At 43.6% G+C, this 23,848-nt stretch overlaps 1 protein-coding gene across 7 annotated transcripts in view; it reads right to left on the reverse strand.

Moving 5' to 3' along the window:
* Window positions 1-23,848, reverse strand: part of AFF2 (ALF transcription elongation factor 2) — a 536,669-nt gene that overhangs the window by 120,212 nt on the left and 392,609 nt on the right. For all 7 annotated transcript variants that reach the window (XM_086389838.1, XM_086389837.1, XM_086389834.1 and 4 more), the window contains one exon: window positions 3,408-3,504. In XM_086389838.1, coding sequence (XP_086245964.1) covers window positions 3,408-3,504 — 97 coding nt within the window. The remainder of the gene's footprint in view (window positions 1-3,407; window positions 3,505-23,848) is intronic.

Genomic DNA, 23,848 nt, shown 5'->3' on the forward strand with positions numbered 1-23,848 from the left:
TAAAGAGTCACCAGAAGGTAAAATATCTTGTAAAAAATATATTTATATTCCTGGGTCTCCATAGCTGAGCATTTGGCATCTTTAATTTGTATGTATGTATGAAGATCTTCCCCTTAAGGCTTCCTGCTGTATTTCCCTGTTTGCAGGAGTAATACTTAGCATTTAAACACATCCTAATGGTTCTATTGGTGTCTGTGCAGAGGACCCACTCAGAACAGCCAATACTGCCATGGAGGGTGCCCGTAGAGGGGCAGGGAGAGGGCACAGCGTTCTGATTAGGAGAGAACTTGGAATGAAAGGTCAAATTAGAAGCTGACACATCTTGAACCCATGCTTCCTCTTCATACAAGCATTTACAATGCATTCTTTCGGGATTCTTTATATCACAAACCATAGCATATGGTCTTAGGAGCTTTAGGGAAAAGATTCATGTATACTCACCAAATCTGGGCAATTTGGGTCTCCTTAGGTGAGCACAGGTGCAATGATTATGAATGAGATGATCTGAAGAAGTCTCCAGAAAGCTAAAGGCTTTTTTTTTTAATTTAACTATGTGTGTCTGAATGTAGTTACTGGGTTCTGAGAAAGTTTCTATGCATAATGCCGGCTCAAACCCATGGAGTGGTCTGATCCCTAGGACACGTCATTTATCGCACCTGTGCATTTGTTTGGATGCTTTCCCTCCAACCATCCTGCCCAAAATAGAATGATTCTGCAATTCCACAGCTCGGACTGGAGGCCCAAATCTACCACTAACATTTGCCATGAGGTTTGAGTAAGACCAACCACCTAACTTAATGTCTGGCACAGATCAGTGGGAGTGCTCAGAACTTCTAATGTTGCTGGAAATGTGATGGGCTCAATTAAAAGATGAGGGAATAGTACCATATGACCTATGTGGTGCCATGTTATCTCATTGGAAAAGAAAATGATTTTGGTTGTTCCTCAGTAAGTTAAACATAAATTACCATATGATTCAACAATTCCACTTCTAGGGGGGAACGACTGAAAGAATTGAGAGATTCAATTCAAAAGAACTGAAAACAGGTGTTCAACAAGAACATATACACCAAGGCTCACGGCAACTCTATTTCTGATAGCCAAAAGGTGGAGCCCAGTGTCCATCACTTGAGGAATGGATGAACAAAAGGCAGCAGAATAGTATTTAGCCATAAAAAATGAAAGTATTGATCCAGGCCACAACATGGATGCACCTAAAATACACAATGCTGAGTGAAATAAGCCAGACACAAAAGGTCATGTATTGTATGATTTCATTCAAATGAAAAAGGCAAATCCACGGAGACAGAAAGTAGACTAGTGGTTGTCAAGGGCTGGGAGGTAGGGGAGCTGGGGAGTAGCAGCTCAGTGTATGATTTCCTTGTGGGGTGACAAAAATATTTTAGAACTGGTGTTGGATCCACAAGCTTGTGAATGGACTCAATGCCACTGAATTTTAGACTTTAAAATAGTGGATTTTATGTTATTTGGGTTTTACCACAATGACAAAAAAAGGAAAATGATGTTAACCCATGCATTTTTGAAAAAGAATATTTGGTCCCAGAAAGCCAGAACTCATCAAAACTTGGTGTCACAGCGCCTGCCTTCTACCACAGGAGCATTGTCTCCTGACCTTGAGCCTTCGGGCTTCGTAACTAGTCCTCAGACTATAAGGAGGGTTCATTTGCAAATGTTTATAACTTTATGCCCACTTCTTGCTAGACTCAGTTAGAGGGAATAAGTTGTTATTTTGCCTTACTTTAGATATCCCAGGTCAACTCCCTCTTCGAATGAGAACCTCTGTTGGGGAAGGCATGACCAGGCCAAGGGCAGTGTGCCATGGAGCACCACAAACTCACCAGCAGGGATTACCTGAGGGTCAAGGCACTGACACACACACCTGAAACATCTTAAACCCCTAAAGGATTCAGGACAACTGACCTAATGCCACTTCTTCAGATAAATACAGAAAACAATAACTCGAGAAGCCAAAAGAGCAGACTGCACTTGCATAATCACATGAAGAAGTCAACCTCCAAACTCTACTTTCGCTTACTGTTGATGACTTGCTGGAAGTGGGTTCATTAAAAAGTCATGTTGCATCTGTCAAAATCAATGACCTAGGATTTTTTTGGAGGGGTTATTTGCCATTATAATGTTCTGGTCACTGGCATATTAAACACTGAAAGCAGGAGTGGCACACACGGGAATGTAAGTGTGCATTTTCCATTTGCTCTGGAGCCCAAGTAGGAAAGGGATTGCTTGCATTCAGGAAACATACCACAAGCTCCTGGGAGACAAAGGTGCTTGGTCTTTATAAAGCATCAAAGTTACAAAGGTGCAATTTTTACATATTATCCAAAATACAAGCCGAATAAAGTGGAGAAAATAAGGGAGAGGGGAATTTTGGCCACCTAACATTGAAGATGTACTCAATTTTAAAATTATACTAAATGGTAAGCATTCTCGTGGGGTCAACAATTATAGATGAGAATGGAGTCGGTGAGCCTTGGAGAGTTTTTCCTAAGGTTTTCTTTGCAGGCTCCTCACAAAATATTTAGTGAATGTGGAATTCTGTACTGGTTAACTACCTTGAAATACTAGCGCTTGAGCATGCCTTGAAACACCCTGGTTTCAGTTTTATAAACTCAGCAGACTTCACTATAGAAAGAACATGATTAGGTCTTAGCTTTTTTTTTTTTTTCCTAAGGTAACTGTTCTGTGTTTATTTGAGATTCTTGGGACACCCAGGAGGACCCCACAGGCGAGACAGGTTTCTGTCCTAAAGGACACACATGAGCATCACTGATACTACACACTCCACTGCCATTCTCATGATTCATATATGACACCTGACCTTTTTAAATCAACAGGTCTGGGCTCATTGGAAATGCTGCAAACACACATTCTTGCCGTCTAATTTGGTGTTAAGTCCTGTAAATATTAATGATGCAAAATGGAAGAAATCAGGGTAGCAACAACTTTTTGCCAAATGTCTTTTGCCTAAAGGCTCATGTGGGTAGTCACATTTATACTCTAAGGAATGGATGAGTCTGGGTGCTAAGTCTTGGCTGGAGTCACTATGGGAAAGTTACACTGCACTCAAGACCATACTTAGCCCAGGATAGGGAAAGACGATCTGTACTGCTTTTGATGACCAGTAGGTGTATATGGTGAGGAGGGAGCAAAGGCAGGGGTGAAAGCAGTGAATTTTAAGAGCTCAGCATCTCTTCACTGAAAGTGTGAGCTGAGTTGACCTGGTCCAGAACACTCTGCCTGCCCTTGCTTGTTTCCCTTGCTCCAAAGCCCAGTGATGAAGCAGCAGGTAGGCTTGTGGATGGCAAAACCATTCCAGTTCCTTCAGCTCCCTCCCTGCCGGTCCAGAATGAGCCCTATGCTGTTCCTACCTGGTAGAGCTCAGTGGCAGTGCACTGAGTGGTCAAGGTCTTCATGGGCTCAAGGTCATCTTCATCACTGCTCAGCTTCAAGTCATCTTCAAGCATCCTACAAAAAAAAAAAAAAAAACCAGTGGCACTGACGTTAGAAAGCGTCTTTTCTAAATCATCCTCAGATACATCTTGAGACGAGGATAAAATATTGATGCTCCAATCTGACAGCTGCAATTCTGTCAAAGGTGCAGAGGGAACCAAGATTCTTTCAGCTAATTAGATATTTGAGCTCTTATATTTATGTCTGACTCTGCACACATCCTCCCTTTCTACCTTCCCCTAAATCAAGGGAAAAAAAGGACTATTTCAGCATCTCCAGAGATGACTGGAGTCTATATATTTTTACTACTGAAAGCGTAATAAATGTACTGATCAATCATTGTGGAGGCAGAATGTGGTGGTGGATCTCTACAAGAAAAGATGCTTTGAGTCTCCCATGAAAGAACAGGGGCATGAGGGCAGCCCCTGGCTGGAGAGGCTGTTGTTGGAGCCTGCTGGGGCTCTATGGATGACCGAGGCAAAAGGCCCAGTGAACTTCCGTTGCCTTCCAGTGCCCTCTGCACTGTGGCAGCTCGGTGGCCACAAAATAGCTGGGTGAGAAATGGCTCGTCATTAACCTTTTGATATATGACCGATCTCTTCCTGTAAAATTTGATCCCAGAGACGTAAGCCCACGATATGTATAAGAAATCTTTCTCTCCTAAGGCAAGGTACCTGAAAAATATGAGTGGTCAGAATTTGGGTGATGAACTAGCACTTTCAAAATTGTTTATCGAGCAGGCAGAGCCTTTCTGTTTCTACAGGGATATTAATTCCAGTGCCACCCGCTTTCTAACTCCAAACTTGAGCTACACCATGAAGAGTGACTTACTGTCTTAGAATTCCAGTTACACTCTTTTCAAAGCCCAACTGGTGTTACTATTTTTATTTCTTAAACACAAGTTTTGACCTCATCCCCAGGCTTCAAGTGGAGCCAGCCCCAGCTTCGCTGGACTGATTACTAGTTTCTGAGCATACTTGGCTCTTTCTTGCTTTCAGACTCAGCATCAGGCTCCACTCCCTGGCTAGAAGTCCCTTCTTCAACTCTGAAAGTTCTATTTTTTCCTAGACAGCTCAGTCAGATCCCACCTCCTTCACAAAAGCTTCTGAGAAAGAATCTCCATCTCAGAAAGAATCCTCTTTCCCTCTCCCCCCTGCCAGCTCTGGCTGATCCCAGCACTGGCTGTCCACTGAGCACCCCCCAGTCTGCAGGTCCCATGTACACAGGTGTGGCAACTTATCCACCTCAGCCTTCCACACAATGTTTTCCCAGAAATGATGTAGCCCACCAGCCTCATTTTGCAGACAAGCAAAGAAAAGTTCAGGGAAGCCAAGTGTTTTGTTCAAGGTCACACAGCTAATTAGTGCTACAGCCCATCCTAAAACTCCCATCTCCTGATTCCCACTTGTGTGCATTTTCCAGAAGGGAAGCTGGAAGGCAAAAAGCAACTTCTAATTTGATAACTAGGAGAGCACATTATTTTGGAGGTTATGTCCAAATGTTAGAAAGGGATTCAGGTCACAGTGTGTTTCAGAAAATCTCCAACGAAAGTCCAGTTCCTCCAGGTTTGTGCTCAATAACCTAAGACCAGAATGTGTTCACTGAAACTGGAAGATGGATATAAAGGATGATTCGTGGGAAAGATAGTTGTTAGAGTTGGTTTCAGATGAGTGAAATTTGCAGGATTTATGACTGTCCTTCAAGAGACTAGTGGATGTTTGGAAGATTTTAGAGAAGTAGACAAAATGTATGTTACCATTTCTTTTGAAGTTGCAGGTTTATGACTGAACAAATAATTCTTTACAACCCACTGTGGTAAATGAAGACTGTATCATTCTCATAAGGAATAGAACTCAAACATTTAAAAACGACCTGTGATGGGCTTCATTTTCTGTGTGTGTGTTCCGGTAGGCAACGTCTATGTGTTAGTTTACATGTAAGGGTTCAGCAAAATAAATGATAAATGTTTAAATGATTCTAACCCTTTAGAGAGTCTATTTCTGTGTCAGGGAAGGTGCTAAGTATTTGATTGTTGTTATTGTTTAGTCGCTCAGTTGTGTCTGACTCTTTGCAACCCCATGGACTGTAGCCCACCAGGCTCCTCTGTCCATGGGATTCTCCAGGCAAGAATACTGGAGTGGGTTGCCATGTCATTCTCCAATGGAATCTTCCCGACTTAGGGATCGAACCCATGTCTTCTGCATTGGTAGGCAGATTCTTTACCACTGAGCCACCAGGGAAGCCCTAACTATTTGACTAGCAGCATGTAATTTGGATCTTATGAGGGAAGTTCTCAAAATAATAATTAGCCCCATTTTCAGGTGGAAATTATTAGCCCCTCCTGGAAAGTGGGGCTACAGTGAGGTCTAGAGAGGTTAAGGAACCTGCTCACGGTCACACAGCTCATAAATCATGGCGGCAAACACAGAACCCAGACCATCTCCAGCCATAACATCTCCAGCCAGAGTATGTAATGTTTTCTTAGAGGATGTAACTTACAAAGGGAAGAATAAGAAAGAAAATCAACAGCAACAACAATCCCACAAAACAAAACTGATGTGGAATCAAAATGTTGAATTCAACTGCAGGTTAATTATAAACTCTGATACAATTGGCAAGTCATTTACATCTCTGTACCTCATCTATGTCCCTCATCAGTTAAATGGGATAATATTAATAATTAAACTCCTTGCAGGGTGGTGGCAGTGAGCATAACATGAAGCAATGTATGAGGAATGAAAACATAAAGCAATGCAGTTAGTTTGGAAATAAATTGCCAGTTAGAAATAACTGTTACCAAATCATCACAAGCAAAGTCTTAGTGAGACTTTGTTTCTCTCATCTCATTTTGCCAACCAAACCAAAGTTTGCTGTGGTGACTCAGGAAATGTCTCAGGGGTCTCTAAGATCCAGAAATGGGCTCATGATCTTTAAGCTACTCTCCTTCAGTTAGAACCAGGGCATGGAGAGCAGAACTCAGCACTGATTCGACTCTCCAATCAACTTGATAAGATCTTAACATGGAAATGAAAGGCCCTCCAGTGAACAGTTCTAGAAATAGTCGGCCAATCTGTATAATGATTGACATTAAACACTTCCCGTGCAATAAGCTTGGTGTGGAGCTGGTTGTTAATAAAATAAAGGACAGTCTGATGCATAGATTCAAGTCCTGGCAAACACAAGTCAAGGAAATGACTAGAAAGGCAAATGATCATGAGTTATCTCTGGAGGTGTTAAGCATTCATTTCATCCCACTCCTTCCCTGATCTATTAAGCTTTATTATTGAATCTACATGTACTTGTTTGCATTTCCATCTCGAACTAATGCTGAACATTACTCTAGGGAAAGTGGAGGATTATTGAAAGATTTGGGATTTAATTATTATAGCAGCACCATTCATGCCCATTGCAGTTCAGGTGGTCTCAGCAGAAAAATGGTAATCTCTTTTCATGAGATTATAGTTCCAGAGACAGATTCAGCACACACTGGAGAGCCCCATATGTGAACAGACCACACTGAGGTGAATGTCTGCCCACGTGTGTGGTCATCAACAATGACAACAACAGTTGTTCTCCCATTTCTCAATTACAGTAAATCCCTACATAGAAGCCTTCAAGTTGTGAACTTTCAAAGATGTGAACTTGCCCCTGTATGCCAGCTGTTTGACTATACTATTGTACTTTTCCAGGTACTATTCTGTAAGATTAAAAAATGTTTTCTTTATGTTTTGTGTGTTTGTTTTTAAGTATTATTTGTGTGAAAAGTGAAAGTGAAAGTTGCTCAGTTATGTCCGACTCTGCGACCTCATGGACTGTAGCCCGTGGAATTCTCCAGGGCAGAATACTGGAGTGAGTAGCCTGTCCCTTTTCTAGGGGATCTTACCAACCCAGGGATCGAACCCATGTCTGCCTCATTGCAGGTGGATTCTTTACCAGTTGAGCCACATGGGACAGTTTTGTAAACCTACTGCAGTACAGTACTGTACAGTTGATCATTTTAGTTGGGTACCTAGGCTAACTTTGTCAGACTTACAAATAAATTGGACTTATGAACACACTCTCAGAACAGGGGGACTTGCTGTAGATGAAAACAGAACAAATCAGTGATCCTTTGTGACTTCAGATGTTTTTTTTCAGGATCTAGTGCTTCACGGGGTCTGCCTTTGTGTGAAAATTCTGTTTTCATTTTATCTATGACATCATTTCTTGAGTATTAAGAAATAAAATAATTCATTAGATTGTGTCAACAAAAACAAGTCCTGGTCTAGAAAAGCTTAGATGCTGAAGGTTGGGACAGATGAGATGGGATGAACAAAAAGAAGACTTGGGAGGCCTTGGAGGAGGAAGGAAGAGCCATGTTCAGGGTCTTCTCTGTTCCTAATTCTCTGGGCCTTGAGCGGATCCTGGTGGCCTCAGAGGGCTCTTGGCACCAGGAAACCCTAGGACACTATGGTGTGACAGGCCTCATATTACTTGCAACTGTAACATCTGTTGTCTAGAAACCTTGCCACTTCACAGAGTGGAATGCTCAGGTGATTTTGAAGTGGAAAAAACAGAGAGCTTGAAACATTATTCCAGAAGGTTCCATGAAAATGAAGCCTTTAGTTGTGGCAGCTTGAGTCTCAGAGCAAGGGCTTAAGAGTCAGACACATCTGAGTTCAAATACTGGATTTTCTAATGGGTTTGTAGTCTTGAACTAGTTAATAAAACTCTTGGAATCTAAATTTTCTCACATGTTAAAATGAGCAATAATAATACCTATTTTGGAGAATTTTTGGAAGGATTTCAAAAATAAAGCTTATACAAATTGCCTTGGAGTCAATACAGGTGGCTTTTGCTTTCATCTTGGCTATTATTACTATTGTTGCTATTAGTACCTGAGCAATGGTGCTGTAAACATTTGAATAATACCAAGAAAGTTCTGATGGTAACCCAAAGACTGGCAAAGGCATCAGCTAGCAGGCATCATTGGAAGCCCTTGACCAGGTGAGGAGAGGTTCAAAGATCCTTAAGGAGTCTGGGAAGTTTCAGGGTTTGGATTTATTCTTCTACAATGTTCTAAACACGTCATGGCTGTTTTGGGTTTCCTGAAATCCTCCAGAGTGACTAAGATCCCCTGGAGAATTAGAAGGCCAGTTGCAAGAGGAAATACCTAGGTAGTTCCAAGTGAGAGTTAAAAAAAAAAAAAAAAAAAAGGCCTGTCTTTGATTACCTGCTCCTATATCTGCAAAGTGACCTGTGGACCCAGAGAAAGAGGTCAAGGATGGCCCCCATTGGACACTGTGCTCACCTTGGGTTCTGTCTTTGAGCCTACCACTCTCAGGAGGTGGTTCCAAGACACGCCTGACTTTAACCTTCACATGCAAGACTGGGCTTCATGAGCTGTTACTTGACCCAGAATCCTTGCTCAGAAGCAACCTTCTGAACCCCGAGTGGTTCTGCAGCCTGCACAGTGCCTTTCTGTGAACTACAAAATGAGGCCCCTCTGGGCAGACAGACCATCAGGTGCACTACTTGATATGGGCCAGATTCTGGCTTCCAGAATGGAAGTAGCTGCCATATTGGTGGATGATGCATAGACGGACCATGGCTCTTCCAGCTGGAGGTGCCTAAAGCGTTACCTCTGTCACCTGTCACCCAGAGGAGGTACCTACAACATCGTCCATGTACGGCTACAGCCTTTGTCTCGTGCTGTCAGACGTTTGTTTCTACTGTAGCTTTAACTATTTTCAGTTCTACCAGTTAGGAGTTGCCCTGTGCTATCTCAGAGCTTCCATCTGGCAGCCTGAGTGCTGTTCTCTGTAGCCCACACTTGGACACTGGACATGCAATGGGCTTGGGAGGTAGTTCCATTGTGTGGGGGAGGGGAGGAGGCTGTTTCAGTCAGGTTTTACGCACTCAAAAACTGAGAACCATAGCTTCTTTCTCAATTATTTTGGGGTTTTCAGGGGACTAGCTTAAATTACCATTGTCCTCATAAATATTCAGAGCTGATAGCAATCAGAGTAAGTGTATTCACTTTTTTCTCCAAATGAATAACACAGCAGAGCCGGGCTGGGCATTCCAGAGAGTCCAGGAGTGCCTGAAGACCTGAGCCTTCTTGTCAGGCAGCCTCTTACTGTGGACCCTTTTCTAGAATAGTATCTTAGTCTTACTGACTCCTTAAAAGACACTTCCTCTTCATAAAGTAGGTTGGGGAAATGAAATATGACTGGACTAGAACTACTCAGGAAATTGTCTATTTCCCTACCTAGTGCTGTGTAGTCTCGGCAGCACTGAAGCATTTGTGGATAGTGAGGCAGGCGATGAGGAAGAGGCTGTGATATTTTTCAAAGGATTCATTCTGTTTCCCCAAGGTAAAGGCTCTTTTCTCTGGAGAAGCTGCATTTAATTTTCTCAAGGTTTTAACTTAAAAGTCAGATTTCATGACCAACCCACTGGGAATCCTGGAAATTCCGAGTCTGAGGGCTGGGGCAGTGACAAATAGTTTGAAGATCAGATTGTATTCTATGGGGATAAGTCTCCAAGATGTATTAGGTGGGACCTCTAGCCCAGTGTCACCCAGTGGGTCCACAGCCTGGGTCCCAGCTAGATCACGCACCCTTCCATGGACATGCAGACCAGAGAAGGAGTATCTTTTATAGATGATGGTCTTCTTGGGGTTTCAGAAAATAGGGCATCTCACAAGGTTACTCTGGTTCCTTAGTGAGAGAATTGAGAGGTCCCTTAGGGACCATCTATCTAGTCCAGGGGTTGGCAAACTGAGGCCTTCAGTCCAAACTAGCCTTCCTTCTGCTCTTATACTGCCTGTGAGTTAAAACTGGTTTTACATTTCGAAATGGTTGAGAAAAAATCCAGAGAAGAACAATATTTCATGACATATGAAAATTATATGGCATTCAAATTCAAAGTCATATTGTAACATAGTCACACCCATTCATGTATGTATTAACTGAGCTTTTATGCCACAGTGGCCAGGTTCAGTAGCTATAATGGAGAAGATAGGGCCCCAAAAGCCTGAAATATTTACTATCTGAGCGTAATAAAGTCTGCTGACTTGTGCTGTAAACCAATGCTTTTCAAACTTTCCCATACCCAAGAATCCTCCCTTGCCAGGTGAAATCTTATTAGGAATTCCAAATAAAAGAGTCATGCTGCTTGGCTCACAGCCAGGTTTGGGAACCTCTGGGGTACCCCAGGGATGATGAATATATTGTGAAAACAACTCATCTGGTCAAGTCATATGTTGGGGGTAATTATGGCTCCATGGATATTATACAGGATTTTGTTAGAGAACATGAGTTAAGTTACTTAATTTTTCTGAACCTCAGTTTACTTCTCTGTGCAGTAGGCATAAAAATAATATCTATCTCAGAGATTCAAAGGATGCAGACTAGTCTGTTTGGCTTGAGTCCTGAGTACATACATACAAGGCAAAGGTAGGAAACAAAAGAGTAAGTATCTGATTTCTATCCACACGCATGGCATGTATGGATTTATATCTATACCATATACATAAGCCCAAGCTCATAGAATGAGCCTTGATGTATATGATTATTGACTTGTATCAAACTGCCACCTCTTCAACCTTGGACTTCTGTTGAATTGATCACATAAATTCAGCACAATACCAATTTTCTCCTCCATGGGATTTATTTTGAATTTGATTTTCATTTTCTTGGTATATTTCTCTGGGTTATGACATTTTCTCCAAATGTGGGAACTCAAGTTATCATGCAAAAGACAAACTGCCTAATAGAATTCAGATGGCTTTCAAGAATGTTACACACACCCAAACATTATTGTATCATTTTTCAGGGTGTGTGTGAAAACATCTAAGAGTGGATTTCCCTAGAGAAGATCATAACCCAGTGGGCCAACCTAGACCTGACAACAGCTTCTGGGATCATTCCAAAGGGGAAAAGAGAATCTTTTGTTTTAAAAAATATCCCAAGCATACAGCTTAATAGTAGATGGTGCCAACTCCTCAGTAGGACTGTCCGAGTCATCTTGAATGAATTGTGGAGAGTCATCCATACGGAGTAATAGGGATTCATTCAGGATCATTTACTGGGCTTGGTATTTGTGGGTGAGACAATGTTGGAGCACACAAGAGCACAGATTTTGCAGTTGGGCTGTGCTGAATTTGAACCCTAGTGCTAAAACAGGCTTCTCTGGTGGTTCATTCAGTAAAGAATCTGTCTGCAATACAGGAGACCTGGGTTTGATCCCTGGGTTGGGGAGATCCCCTGGAGAAGGGCACAGCAACCCACTCCAGTATTCTTGCCTGAGAAATCCTATGGAGAGAGGAACCTGGCAGACTACAGTTCATAGGGTCTCAAAGAGTTGGACACAATTGAGCAACTAACATTTGCACTTTCTAAAGCATACTGAGTGTGGACTAGGGCAAGTTATTTATCATAGCTTCAGTTTCCTAATCTGTACAATGGAAGCAATAATAGTACCTATTTCAGAAGGCTGGTATGAGGATTAGGTGAGATTATGTATGTGAGATGGTTGGTAGACACTCTGTGATTACTGTAACTATCATTACTACTTGCCATGACTGTGCTTGCCCCTGGGGAGGCAACAGTGAGATGACATGGCCTCTTCCCCTAAAAAAACTCACACCTTAAGAAGGATAAGACTTGATAAACAAACAATAACAATGTAATGTTGTAAGTTCAATGTTAGAGGCATGTAAGAAGGGACTCAAAAGAAGGAATGTTGATGTCTACTCAGAGAGTCTGGTGAAGGCTACCCAGAAGCAGTAGTCTTTGAGCAATGTCTCTGAGGCAGAACGAACTGCCAGGGGAGGAAGAAGGAAAGAGCAGCCTAAGGAGAACAAGCAGAAGTAGCAAGAGACTTGAGGTTTGGGGAAGAGTGGGGCACTTGGTCTGGTTGGAATATACTATGTGTCAGCACCAGTGAAAAGGGCTGAGTCTAAGGAGGTAGGTTGGGGTGAGACCAAACCAAACCTTACCTCATTCTGAAGAAGAACAGAGAGAGGAAAGAACCACAGTTTTTAAGCAGGAGAGGGACATGGGGAGCCAGACGTAGAGATCTCTGAAAGCAAAGGACCCATAGATGGACTGGGAGAAGGAGGCAGCACAGACATCTGTGAGACCACCGTTGTCATAGTCCAGGGAACCAGGACACTGACAGTCAGCTGGGAGAGAGAAGGGACCAGATTCTACAGAAATGTTGGAGTTAGAATCAGCGGGGTTGGGACACTGATGATTCTGATGCCCAATGTCTTCCCAGCCACTCTGAGGGCACTGAACTCTGCCCATCTCCAAAACACACACACACCCCTCACACTAGGCTGTCCCTCTCTGTTCACGAGTATCTCCTGCTGCTCCCATGGCTCGCATACCTGCCCTAGGACCAGGGGAGGGAACGGTCTCTCATATTCAACCTTCCTCTCTCTGAAGACACGACTCATAAATTCCATTCCCCACTGATGAGGTAAGGCAGATGTCGTTCCATGAAGGCTCCTTAGAGCAACCGTGGCTGAAAGAGAGCAGAAACTCCTGTGGTTCCTGCCAAGAATGTCCCAATCACACAGGGCACTTCATTACTTCTCTCTTCCCATCAGCTCCTAATTGTTAAAGGATTAAGTAAAGAACTCCTTTATCGAGCTGGTCCATTAATCTCCATCTAAGGAAACTCTTCAAAACTGAAAATATTAAGGTGCTATTAAGCACCCTACAACTGGTGCCTGCTGGCAGTCCCTGTGCTTTCCATGAAACTTGATGGGAGCTGGGGGCTGTTCTTAGTGAGATCCTTAGCTGCTGATAACACAGCACTGTAGCTTGGAGTGCTTTAAACTGTTACTCAAACCCCTTTCTAGAGAAAGGTTGTCAAAAAGGACTGTTTACCTGAACTGACACGGCAGATAGGATTTCCTGGAGGCCAAAGCATAAATAATCCACATTGTCTTTCAGATTGTTGAAGCACAATAGTCAAACCTAACCATTGAGGCCTACATAAAACCTTGACAGCAATGTTGCTCGGTTGCTTATGAAAAGCTCACCTGATTGATATGTTCAGCTCTTTCTTGCATCAAAAGAACACCCTCTCCAACAAACACACATCCCCACAGTTTGTTTAGGGTAAAAGAGGCAGATTGTCTTCTAACCCATACTGACAGTGTTTCAACCCTATAAAATCCTACAGCTGGACTTTCTTGGGGCACACAGAGCCCAGGGTCCCTGTGAGTGTCCCATCAGGTGAGCACAGATGAGCACCTGTCAGGCAACACATATAAGACAGGGTGAAGCCCGGGTGATGGGACTGCTAAAGATCCAGCCAGCTACTTTTAGAGTCAGGCAGTTACATACTTACATAATGAAAGCAAGGAAGACCTACGAGCTGCCCCTAGATCTTTGACCCTCACACCAAAAAGGACACCATCAAGACCACTGGAACCGGACATTGGCAGAGTAAGCAGTCTGTGGTGGAGAAGCCCATTCTAGACCTCAGTTAAGGGGTTTTATGGGCTGCAGTTCTCTTCCTCGGGGTGTGTGTGTGGGGGCGGTGGTGGTGGCACAGAATGTTCTATATCTCCCCAGTCCCTGGGAAGCCATGGGAAGTTGTGTCATGACAGGCTCCCAGAGGAGACGGGAGGGGAGGCAAGTGGGAGATAGCCTTGAAGTACATCTCGAGATCGTCTTGTGCTCTCCCGTTCATGGAAGATCACTAGGTGTTCTGCCAAGACTCAGATTATCTGTGGCTCAAGCCTCGGCCTACACAGCCTATTTGAATATCTGTGGGGTGTTCACAGTGCCTTGGCAGAGCTCTTCCCCTACACTACCGGAAATCCTAGTCAGTGGCTCCCTGCTCCCTATGGGACCAGCTGTACAGACTTGGGGGCCATGCTGAATACGCTCATTTACGAAGTTTTCCCATCAAACATGATGCCCATATTGTACTTCATTACTATAAGCGGAACAACAGCTAATGGACTTGTCTCTGCTAGGAGTGATGAATGTGAACTAAGCCAGCCATAGCTCAAGTACAAGGACACACATCTTCAAGAACTAGCCTGTGTTAGAGTCCTCAGAGACCAGTGACTTGCCTCTTTGCAGAGCCAGCTGAGTTGCATGTGGTTTCTGAGCACAGGCAGGGGTTGAGTGTAAGGCCTGAGTCTGCTCTGCAGTCAGGCCCAAGTTGAAACCCTCACTGGCTGCATCACCTTAGCTCAAATCCCTTGAACTTCCAAGTGGGTCCTTGGTGAGAGAGGACTCCTAACACTAACACCTTATAGGATTGTTGTAATTATTAAATGAGACAATGCTAGCACATGGGAATCACCCCACCTTTATCATCTATTGTGATTATTGGCTCAAGATAACTCAGCCTGGATTATCCTGAATACATTAGATGTCATTTTTACTTGGAACCAAGTAAAACTAGAGAAGTGTGTTTTCACGTTAATGTGAAAGTTGCAGAAAGGAAAAGAACTGTACTTCAGCCCCAAATAGTTTTCTCACATCAGAGGTAGAAGTAGATCCATTTTTTTTAGTACAAAGTCTATTAATATTATATCAACATTATCAAATCTATAAAATTCAAATATACATAAAATAAAACTGAACTGCATATCATAAAATATTAATCTACCAGATTTCAGGAGTGCATAAAATGCTTGATATTGAGAAGTCTATTCGTATACTACATCATGTCATTGACAAATAAAATGATAAAAAAAATACAATCATCTCAACAGATGCCAAACACACACCAGATAAAATTTCATGCCTATTCCTGATTCAGAGCTTTAAAAACTGGGTAGAAAAGGATCCATCTTTTCTGGATAAGGACTATGTAATGGAAACTGTCAATCTAAAGGTATGTTTTAATAGGTAAAAACGTTAAATCAATTTTTAAACTTGTATTTTAAAATAAAACTGGAATCACAGATGACTGTTTCAAGTGTTTCTAAAAGTCTGTATTAATGTTGATTCATTGGGTAGGCAGAAGGAACACAAACAGACTAATATCATCCAATGACACCATTTGTTCTGATAATTACTCCAATTTAAACAGTTTTGAGGCATCACATATGGCTTCCATGAGGAATTCTTCCCATGTAGGTAAAGACAAAATTAGAAAGTCACAGGAAAACCCTCAGGTTCCACTTCCACATTTCCTAAAGTATTAATCCTTTAAAAACACATCACCATTGTATTGACATTTGTGTCTGCCTACAAGTTTTATAAATGTAGAGATGCTGGGTAACTTGATAGAAAATTTGATCCTATTGTTTTAACAAAATGAGAATTGTTTTAGAAGGGGCTCCACAGTGTCTGGGCATAAATTTCCCCTAAGTAACAGTATGAGGCAAGCATTTTCTCCAGGGAATTCAACATTTATGTTGATGCACTTGGCTGCAGAGCCAATCCTGCACTGGCTCTAATACAGAGGAATTTTCTGAACATTTTGAGTAATGGGACTGAAATAATTTAACAGCTCCTTCTGTGCATGTTAAATTAGTTGCATGATAAATTTAGCTTCAGCAGAAAACTTGTTTACACTATAAATTACAGCACATGGCACAATCACATTGATGTGGAAAGCCAGCCATGTTGAATCATTTTGGCCATCTCTCTCCAAACTTCAGCCTGGTGCAAATGAATTATCTGTGGCTCACCAACACAGTGTGGGTGTTTCTTAACCCTGGGATCCTGCTGAAGCCATGTAAAGCCAATATCTTAGAACTTCCATTGACTCCAAAAGAAAAGTTGAAGTTCTGAGATGAAAAGATTCTCAAGATAATGAGTGACACACAGATCTAAATTGTTCTGTGTTGTTGTTCAGCTGCTATGTTGTGTCTGACTCTTTCCAACCCCATGGACTGCAGCACACCAGGTTTTATGTACTACCATTTTATCAGTGGATTAGGAGGGATTGACTTTCTGATTCTGAAACACAGAAATAACCCAGATAATTAATGAATAAGAACTCTGGTAAGTATAAGCTCCCAAGAGGTATAAGGCCATACAAAGGAGAGAACAAAGATTTGGAAATTGCGTGGACTAGGGGTCCAGTCTGGGCTCTTGCATTTACTAGCTGTGCAAATGTAGGCAAACTGATTGACCTCTCTGAGCCTCCATTTTTGGCTCTTTAAAACAAGGTCCCTGATATCTATTTTGCATGCATTTTGTGAAGAGCAATGTGAAAAGAGTATGATGGTGAGTGCTTAATAAATGCTACCACTTCTATTATGGTATTAGGACAAATTGGATCCTGGTTCTTATACCAATGCATTCAGAAGCAGTATCAAAAGAATCCCTGCATATGAAATTACCAGATCTCTGGTTGAACAAAGCAGTTTCAGCCACAACAGAGTCATAAGTAGGTTTTACATACTGTTGGCAAACATATTAAGAAATTGGAGGTCTATCCTTTCATGATTTGCCTTAAGTAAGAAAGTGCCAATTCTAAATATTTGTCCCAACACTAGGCTATTTCTATCCTATTGTTCATAGACTCATTTGTGGTATATGGGCAGCTAGCTGTTTAGATAGAGAGAAAAACAGAAAGAGCTATAAATATAGACATGGAAAGTGGCAGATCCCAATACTGGCCAGGAATTATCAGTTAATTTCTAAAACTATAAAATATATTTAGAATACAAGTGTAATCATCTGAAATAAAACAGCTCCAGTCATTCTAGGAATAACACGTTAGTCAATTCAAAGCTCTTTGAACATCACACTCATTAGATGTAAACTAAGGGCTCCAGGGCTCCCACCTTGCCTCGGTCTCACCATGAATCTAAGTTGGCTGATCCTAGTGAAGATCACAAGACTTACTGAGGTAAGTTCACTGTGTGCCAGACACTCACTCTGCCACATGTGCCAATGGATCACGTCATTGACTCTTTTTAAAAAATCTGGGAGGCTGCACTTGTAGTTTCTTTTTTTAGTTAAGGAAACTCAGAAAAGTCAAGAAATGTCTCCACAGAATGGGAGAAAAACAGTTGTGGTTCATATATCTGATAACAGTCTAGTATCAAAAATATATAAAGAAGCCTGGAACTGAAACCATAAAAATGCAGGCATGAAATTAAAAGACGCTTGCTCCTTGGAAGGAAAGCTATGACCAAACTAGACAGCATATTAAAAAGCAGAGACATTACTTTGTCAACAAAGGTCCATCTAGTCAAAGCTATGGTTTTTCCAGTAGTCATGTATAGATGTGAGAGTTGGACCATAAAGAAAGCTAAGCACCAAAGAACTGATGTTTTTGAACTGTGGTTAGAGAGTTAGAGAAGACTTAGAGAAGAGTTAGAGAAGACTCTTGAGAGTCCCTTGACCTGCCAGGAGATCCAACCAGTCAATCCTAAAGGAAATCAGTCCTGAACATTCATTGGAAAGACTGGTGCTGAAGTTGAAGCTCCAACAATTTGGCCACCTGATGCAAAGAGCTGACTCACTGGAAAACCCGGATGCTGGGAAAGATTGAAGGCAGGAGGAGAAGGGGATGACAGAGGATGAGATGGTTGGATGGCATCACCGACTCAATGGACATGAGTTTGAGCAAGCTCCGGGAGTTGGTGATGGACAGGGATGCCTGGCGTGCTGCAGTCCATGGGGTGTCAAAGAGTTGGACATGACTGAGTGACTGAACTGAATTGAACACAATTAAAAAATTGGCAAGGGATCTGAATGGATGTTTCTCCAAGGAGGATATACGAATGGGCAACAAGCAGGTGAAAAGATGCAGAACATCGTTAGCCATGAGGAAATAGACATTAAGTGAAAACAACTGAAATATCCATGAAATGATGAGTGGACAAACAGCACGTGGTATAGCCAGAGCATAGAATATTATTCGGCCATAACAGGGAACACAGTACTGGTACATGCTACAACAAAGAGGCATCTTGAAAACACTATGCTGAGTGAAAGAAGCCAGATACAAAAGACCACATGTTGAATGATTCCATGTACATTAAATGTACACAATAGGCATAGCTATAGAGATAGAAAGTTGATTACTAGTTGCCAGGGGCTGGGGGTTTGGGGAGTGAGGAATGAGTACTCATGGCACAAGAATTCTTTTTGGGGTGATGAACATATTCTGGGATTAGACAGTGGTGATGATGGCATAAGTCTGTGACTACCACAAATCACTGAATTGTACACTTTAAAAGGTTATTTTATGGTACCTAAATCTCAATAAAGCTGTTTTTTTTAAAAGTCACACAGCTGGGTGAGTGGGAGGAGGGAGAGGTGAGATGACAGCCTGCACTTGCCTGATGCCAAAGCCTATGTCTCTAACCACTCCACTAACTGCCCTGCTTGATGGAGATTGACAGGAGCTCTCACATACATTACAACTCACATCCATGGAGAAAACTGCCTTGAGAAAAAGAGCTATTTTTCCCCACACACAATCCCTTTCTCCTTCCATTTTTTCTATGTTAAAACTGCAGTTGATACAGCCAGCAGAAGCTTCACCAGGGGAAAAGGGCTTTGTCTTTTCCAGGGGAGACAAAGCATTATATTAAAGAGACAGCTCTCTGGATGGTGTGGGGACCAAGCCCAGAACCCTTTAGCAAAGATGCTCTGTCCCTCTCTGACTTTAGAATTTCCAAACCGGAGGGTAGTAAAGACAGGAATCCATCTGCACGAAGGTCTCCTCTCACAGGACAAATCACCTGTCCTCTCGCAATGAACCCATAGGCAGGCACGTGTGTCATGTGGCCTGACGGTGTGGACGAGGTGATTTAAATAGACAATTAGGACCCGTGGCAGGAGGCTCACATTTTAGTGGTTACAGGAGAAGCCAGGGTGAGGATGTAGACTTGGTGCTCACTGATCGTTATATACAGAGGTTCATTAAGCACAGGGAAACTGGGACTCTAAAACTCCTTTTCCATATTTTGAGGTGGGGAAAAGGTTCTGGCCTGATGTGTAGTCTGCCCAGGACTGTGGCAATTTCTCTTCTGTTAAGACCTCTCCATGCCCAGTGCTCTGCTACCTAATCGATTTTCCAGATTCTGACACATGGGATTAGGTAGATGGGCTCCCATCAGGACCCCACACTGGTGATGTGGTTCTTACACTCATGCAAATGTTAGATCACAAATCCAATTTAAACCGGGGTTCCCTTGAGCTGAGAGATAATTTGCCTTTAATCCTCTTCCGGTTGGCTATCATCTAAGCTTCCCCATTTGAGACATGACACTGTGAGAAATGTCCACAAGTCTTGAGCGCACTCAGGAGTCCCCAGCACACACACACCCCGCCAGGAACACTGTTTCTAACCATAGACTTTTAGGTCTTGACCCAGACCTTGAACCCAACCTAGATCTTGCTGCTATCTCCCTCACCACCCACCTTGCATTCCCAGACCTGGTCAAGGAAACCATCCACGGCTGGTTCAGGGACGATGCCCTGCCCTGGGATCTGCCCCTCCGACTGGGGGTTCTGTTCACGTGGGGAGTATTTGGCCACCCTGTCGGTTTGGGGACCACAAGGTAATAGGAGCTTTCCCCTCTCATTCTTTATGCCTTTTGTTATTTTTAATCACCTACCTATCAGGGCCAAATTGCCTTGTCACTGCCTCAGAGCTTGCATGTGACAGAGGGAGCTGCTATTGCTAATGCGTGCCGTCACTAGGGCACGTTTCACTTGCCTCAGTTTGACAGCCACACAATAACCACCTTTCCGCGAAAGAAAACTGTGATTTAGTGGGGAGAGAATGTGGGGCAACAGCCAGATTTGTCTCTGGGTCTCCAGCGGGCTCTCTTGGCACAGCCTCCAACCGCAAAGCCCAAGAACGATCGGCCCCCAGGAAGAACACCGGTCTGAAGGGTTGCTTCAGAGCTGCTGGCAGAGAAGGCGGGGGCTGCTTCCTCTGAATGCACTGTCTCCACAGGAGAAAAGCAAATCTGTTTGTTTTTTTTCATTACTTTCTCCATTGCCCAAGTAGCGGCTGAGCAGCCTTTTCTTAACTTGGTAATTGCAGTAACAATGTTATCTGGAAATTACTGTTTGCAGATGCGGCCTGAGTCAGCTCCCTACACCGGAGTCATTCTGAGAGGGCGGAGGAGAAGGGAGCTCAGCGTGGCTTTCCTGGGTTGGGCGGGTGTGTGTGTGGGCTGGGGGAGGCGCAGATTTCATGTTCGTGAGGCTTCCCCCTGGCGGGGTTGGGACAGAACCCAGCAGCCCATCACTACGTCCTGCCATCTGAAGGAGCCCATCTAACAAAGGTCATGAGACTGGTGCCATGAAGGAAAGGGAAATTCAGGCAACAGGCTGATTATGGGTACCTCTGCATGTGACCATATTTGGAGACAGGGTTTTTACAGAGGTGATGAAATGAAAGTGAGTTCATGAAGGTGGGCCCCCATTAGACACAACTGGTGTTCTGATAAGAAGAGGAAATTGGGATACAGAAATACCTGTATATGGATGGTGATACGAAGAGATAGCAGCATGAGATGTCCATCTACACAAGCTCAGGAGAGAGGCCTGGAACAGATCCTGCCCTCATAGCTCTCAGAAGGGACCAACAACTACTCACACCTTGATCTCGAGCTTCTAGTCTCCATAACTGGGGGACAATGCATTTCTGGTGTTTCAGCCCCCAGCATGTGGGACTGTTACATCAGCCCCAGCAAACGAATACAGGATTATATCCAGGGCCTCCAAATATGTGGATTGGAGGGGAATGGGTATCTTTTTACTCTTTTCACATACTCGCCTTACCACCTAATGACCTGGGGAAAGAAGCAGTTGTTGGGGGGGTGACACAAACAGGCTTGCTCAAAGAAAGGAGCAACTGAGGTGACTGGGGAGGAGAATGCCAGGGACCAGTTTTCTAAAGTGAAAAATAAGTGAAACTTGGGTCATCTGAGCCTCTCAATTGCCATATCATCTCCAAAACTAAAATGTAAGCAAACTCCAGGTCACACCTCACCCTGTTTAGGAGGGTCTTCAAGTGAAGAGAGAGCATTGTTATTTTGTTTGGTAATCCTCATTGATTTTACCTCTATTCTTGTCAGTGGTAAAGCTGAGTGTGGCTTCCAGTGACTTCTGATAATGCCATCTGAGGGCAGATTCTAACTCTTTAAATGAGTAGTATTAATTTTAGAACTGAAAGCATTCTTATAGCATGGATTTGTCCCCTGGAGAGCTTACCATGTCACCCTTTTGGCACACACTCGGCAGACCATAGACTAAGGACTGAGTCACACAGCGTGAGAGGTGAAATGCCAGAGAGTATGATGTCAGTGAAAAGCCCAGCACAGAATGCAAGATAATCACTGATGCCCGAGGCACAGCCAGCAACGGGGCTTATCATTTTCCCGCCAGGAATGATTGAGCATGCGGCTGTAGACATAGTTCTGAGCTGCCCTGCTTGGGCTGCTCCATGCGGGCCATCCCACCTGCTTTCTCTTCCTCTGCCTGCCCATCTGCAATGACACTCTTCCCCCTGAGCTCCTTGCTTTTCCGCTCTTCTTGGGAGACACCATCTACTGCCCTGCCCCCACATCTCCATCTTCAGCCCAGACATTTCCCTGAGCTCTGGACTCACAAATCCAGCTCTCTGCTAGACAGTTCCACAACCATGGCCCACAAAAACCTGGAGTCCCAGAAAGCAAAAATTAAACCCATCATCTTTAGCCTCCTCCTCCTCCTGGTTTGTTTCATTTAAGCATTCATTTTGTTTTATCTATCTGCCCATCCACTGTTGTAGTTAAATACACATAACAGAAAGTTCACCCTTTTAAAACAAACTATTTAGTGCTTTTTAGTGCATTCACAGTGTTGTGCAGCCACCACCATTATCTTGTTGCAGGATATTTTGAGCACTCCAAAAGGAAATCCCATTCCCTTTTCCTATCCCCCTCCCCCACCCTTGCTTCTCTCCATCCCTAAGCAACCTCTAACCTGCAGCCTAACCTCTAGCCTCTCTTGATTTGCCTAGTCAGGATCATACAATAGATGGACTTTTGTGTCTGGTTTCTTTCACTTAGCACAAAGTTTCTGAGGTTCGCCCATGTCATTGCATGGATTAACACTTCAGCCCCAAGCTTCACGTTCTACCTGTCTCCATACTGTCACCATCCACCCATGTTTTAAAGCAAGAAAACTGGCTGCTGCTGCTAAGTCGCTTCAGTCATGTCCGACTCTGTGTGACCCCATAGATGTCAGCTCATCAGGCTCCCTCATCCCTGGGATTCTCCAGGCAAGAACACTGGCAGTTACTTCAAAATTTCTACTCTAGCCCTCAGATCATATATCTTGTCAATCACTTACTCCTCGTGATGGGACCACAGACCATCCTTTCTCTCTGTATCCCCTCTTCTTGACTGACACCTTATCAAAAGCCTTCAGCATCTCTCTCCTGGGCCACAGTGATCTTTCTATAGCATGACTCTGGCCATGTGACTCTACTTGGAGGGTAGCAGTCTTGGGAGGTCTAGAATCTGTAAGGGGGTGTGGCCTTGAGGGAACTGGGGCCTGGGGCCTCTGGAGGAGGTTCTTTCACAGGTCTGGAAATGGGCTGGTGGGAGGGAGTGACTGGCACCAGAATGTATTGGGACTTGTGTGGGACTTGAATGGGATCTAGGGTCAGCATCACAGCATGCTCCCAGGGTTCCTGGTAAGAGGAACATCCCTTTGCCTTGGGAGCAAGAGGTGTTTATGCAGCATCCAGAGAGCCTTCTGGCTGGGATGGTCAGGTGTTGGTGTGCCACCCTGAGGGATGACTACAAAAGAAGTACTTGAGAGATGAAGTGTGCCACATGAGGTGCAGGCTGGGAGGAAAGAGCAGAGCTCATCGGCGGTACTGCCATCTCCTCTGTCTCTATAACATATGAGCACATCAGAACCCCACGTAACTACCAGGTTGCCCTCTTACACTTAAAACAGGACTGTTCATGTGAAAGAAAAAACTGTTGGGCTCATCTACATGCAGACTATGCTGGTCATGAAAGGCTACTATAATTGTGTTAGTTGGGATGGACTTTGTTCTGCTGAATGCATTCCAGCTCTTCTGAAAGTCGCTCACTCACCACAAGGCCCCACTTAGGGAGAGGGCTGCCTAACTTTACCAGCCTGTAGCCCCGGAGCCTTCCCACATCCCTGTCACCAAATGCTCCCTCCCTCTAGCCACTGTGGGTCCTCCCCAGATGAGCTCTTCCCTAGAGAACTGCCCTTAGCAGACAGAGCCACCTGGCTCTTGGCTAGGAAGCCCCCATCCAATGACTAAGGCACAAAGGTCCTCCATGGGATCAGGCTACACCCAGGCTCTTTGCTTGGCTGTCTTCTATCCATCTTCTATTTCTTAAAGGTTTTTCCTTAAACACACATTCTTAGGAAAGGCCAGCTTCTAG

Source organism: Bos grunniens, chromosome X (genome assembly GCF_055505025.1).
Source record: "Bos grunniens cultivar Pamir isolate PY7600 chromosome X, Bosgru_T2T1.0, whole genome shotgun sequence".
NCBI classification, from domain to species: domain Eukaryota; kingdom Metazoa; phylum Chordata; class Mammalia; order Artiodactyla; family Bovidae; genus Bos; species Bos grunniens.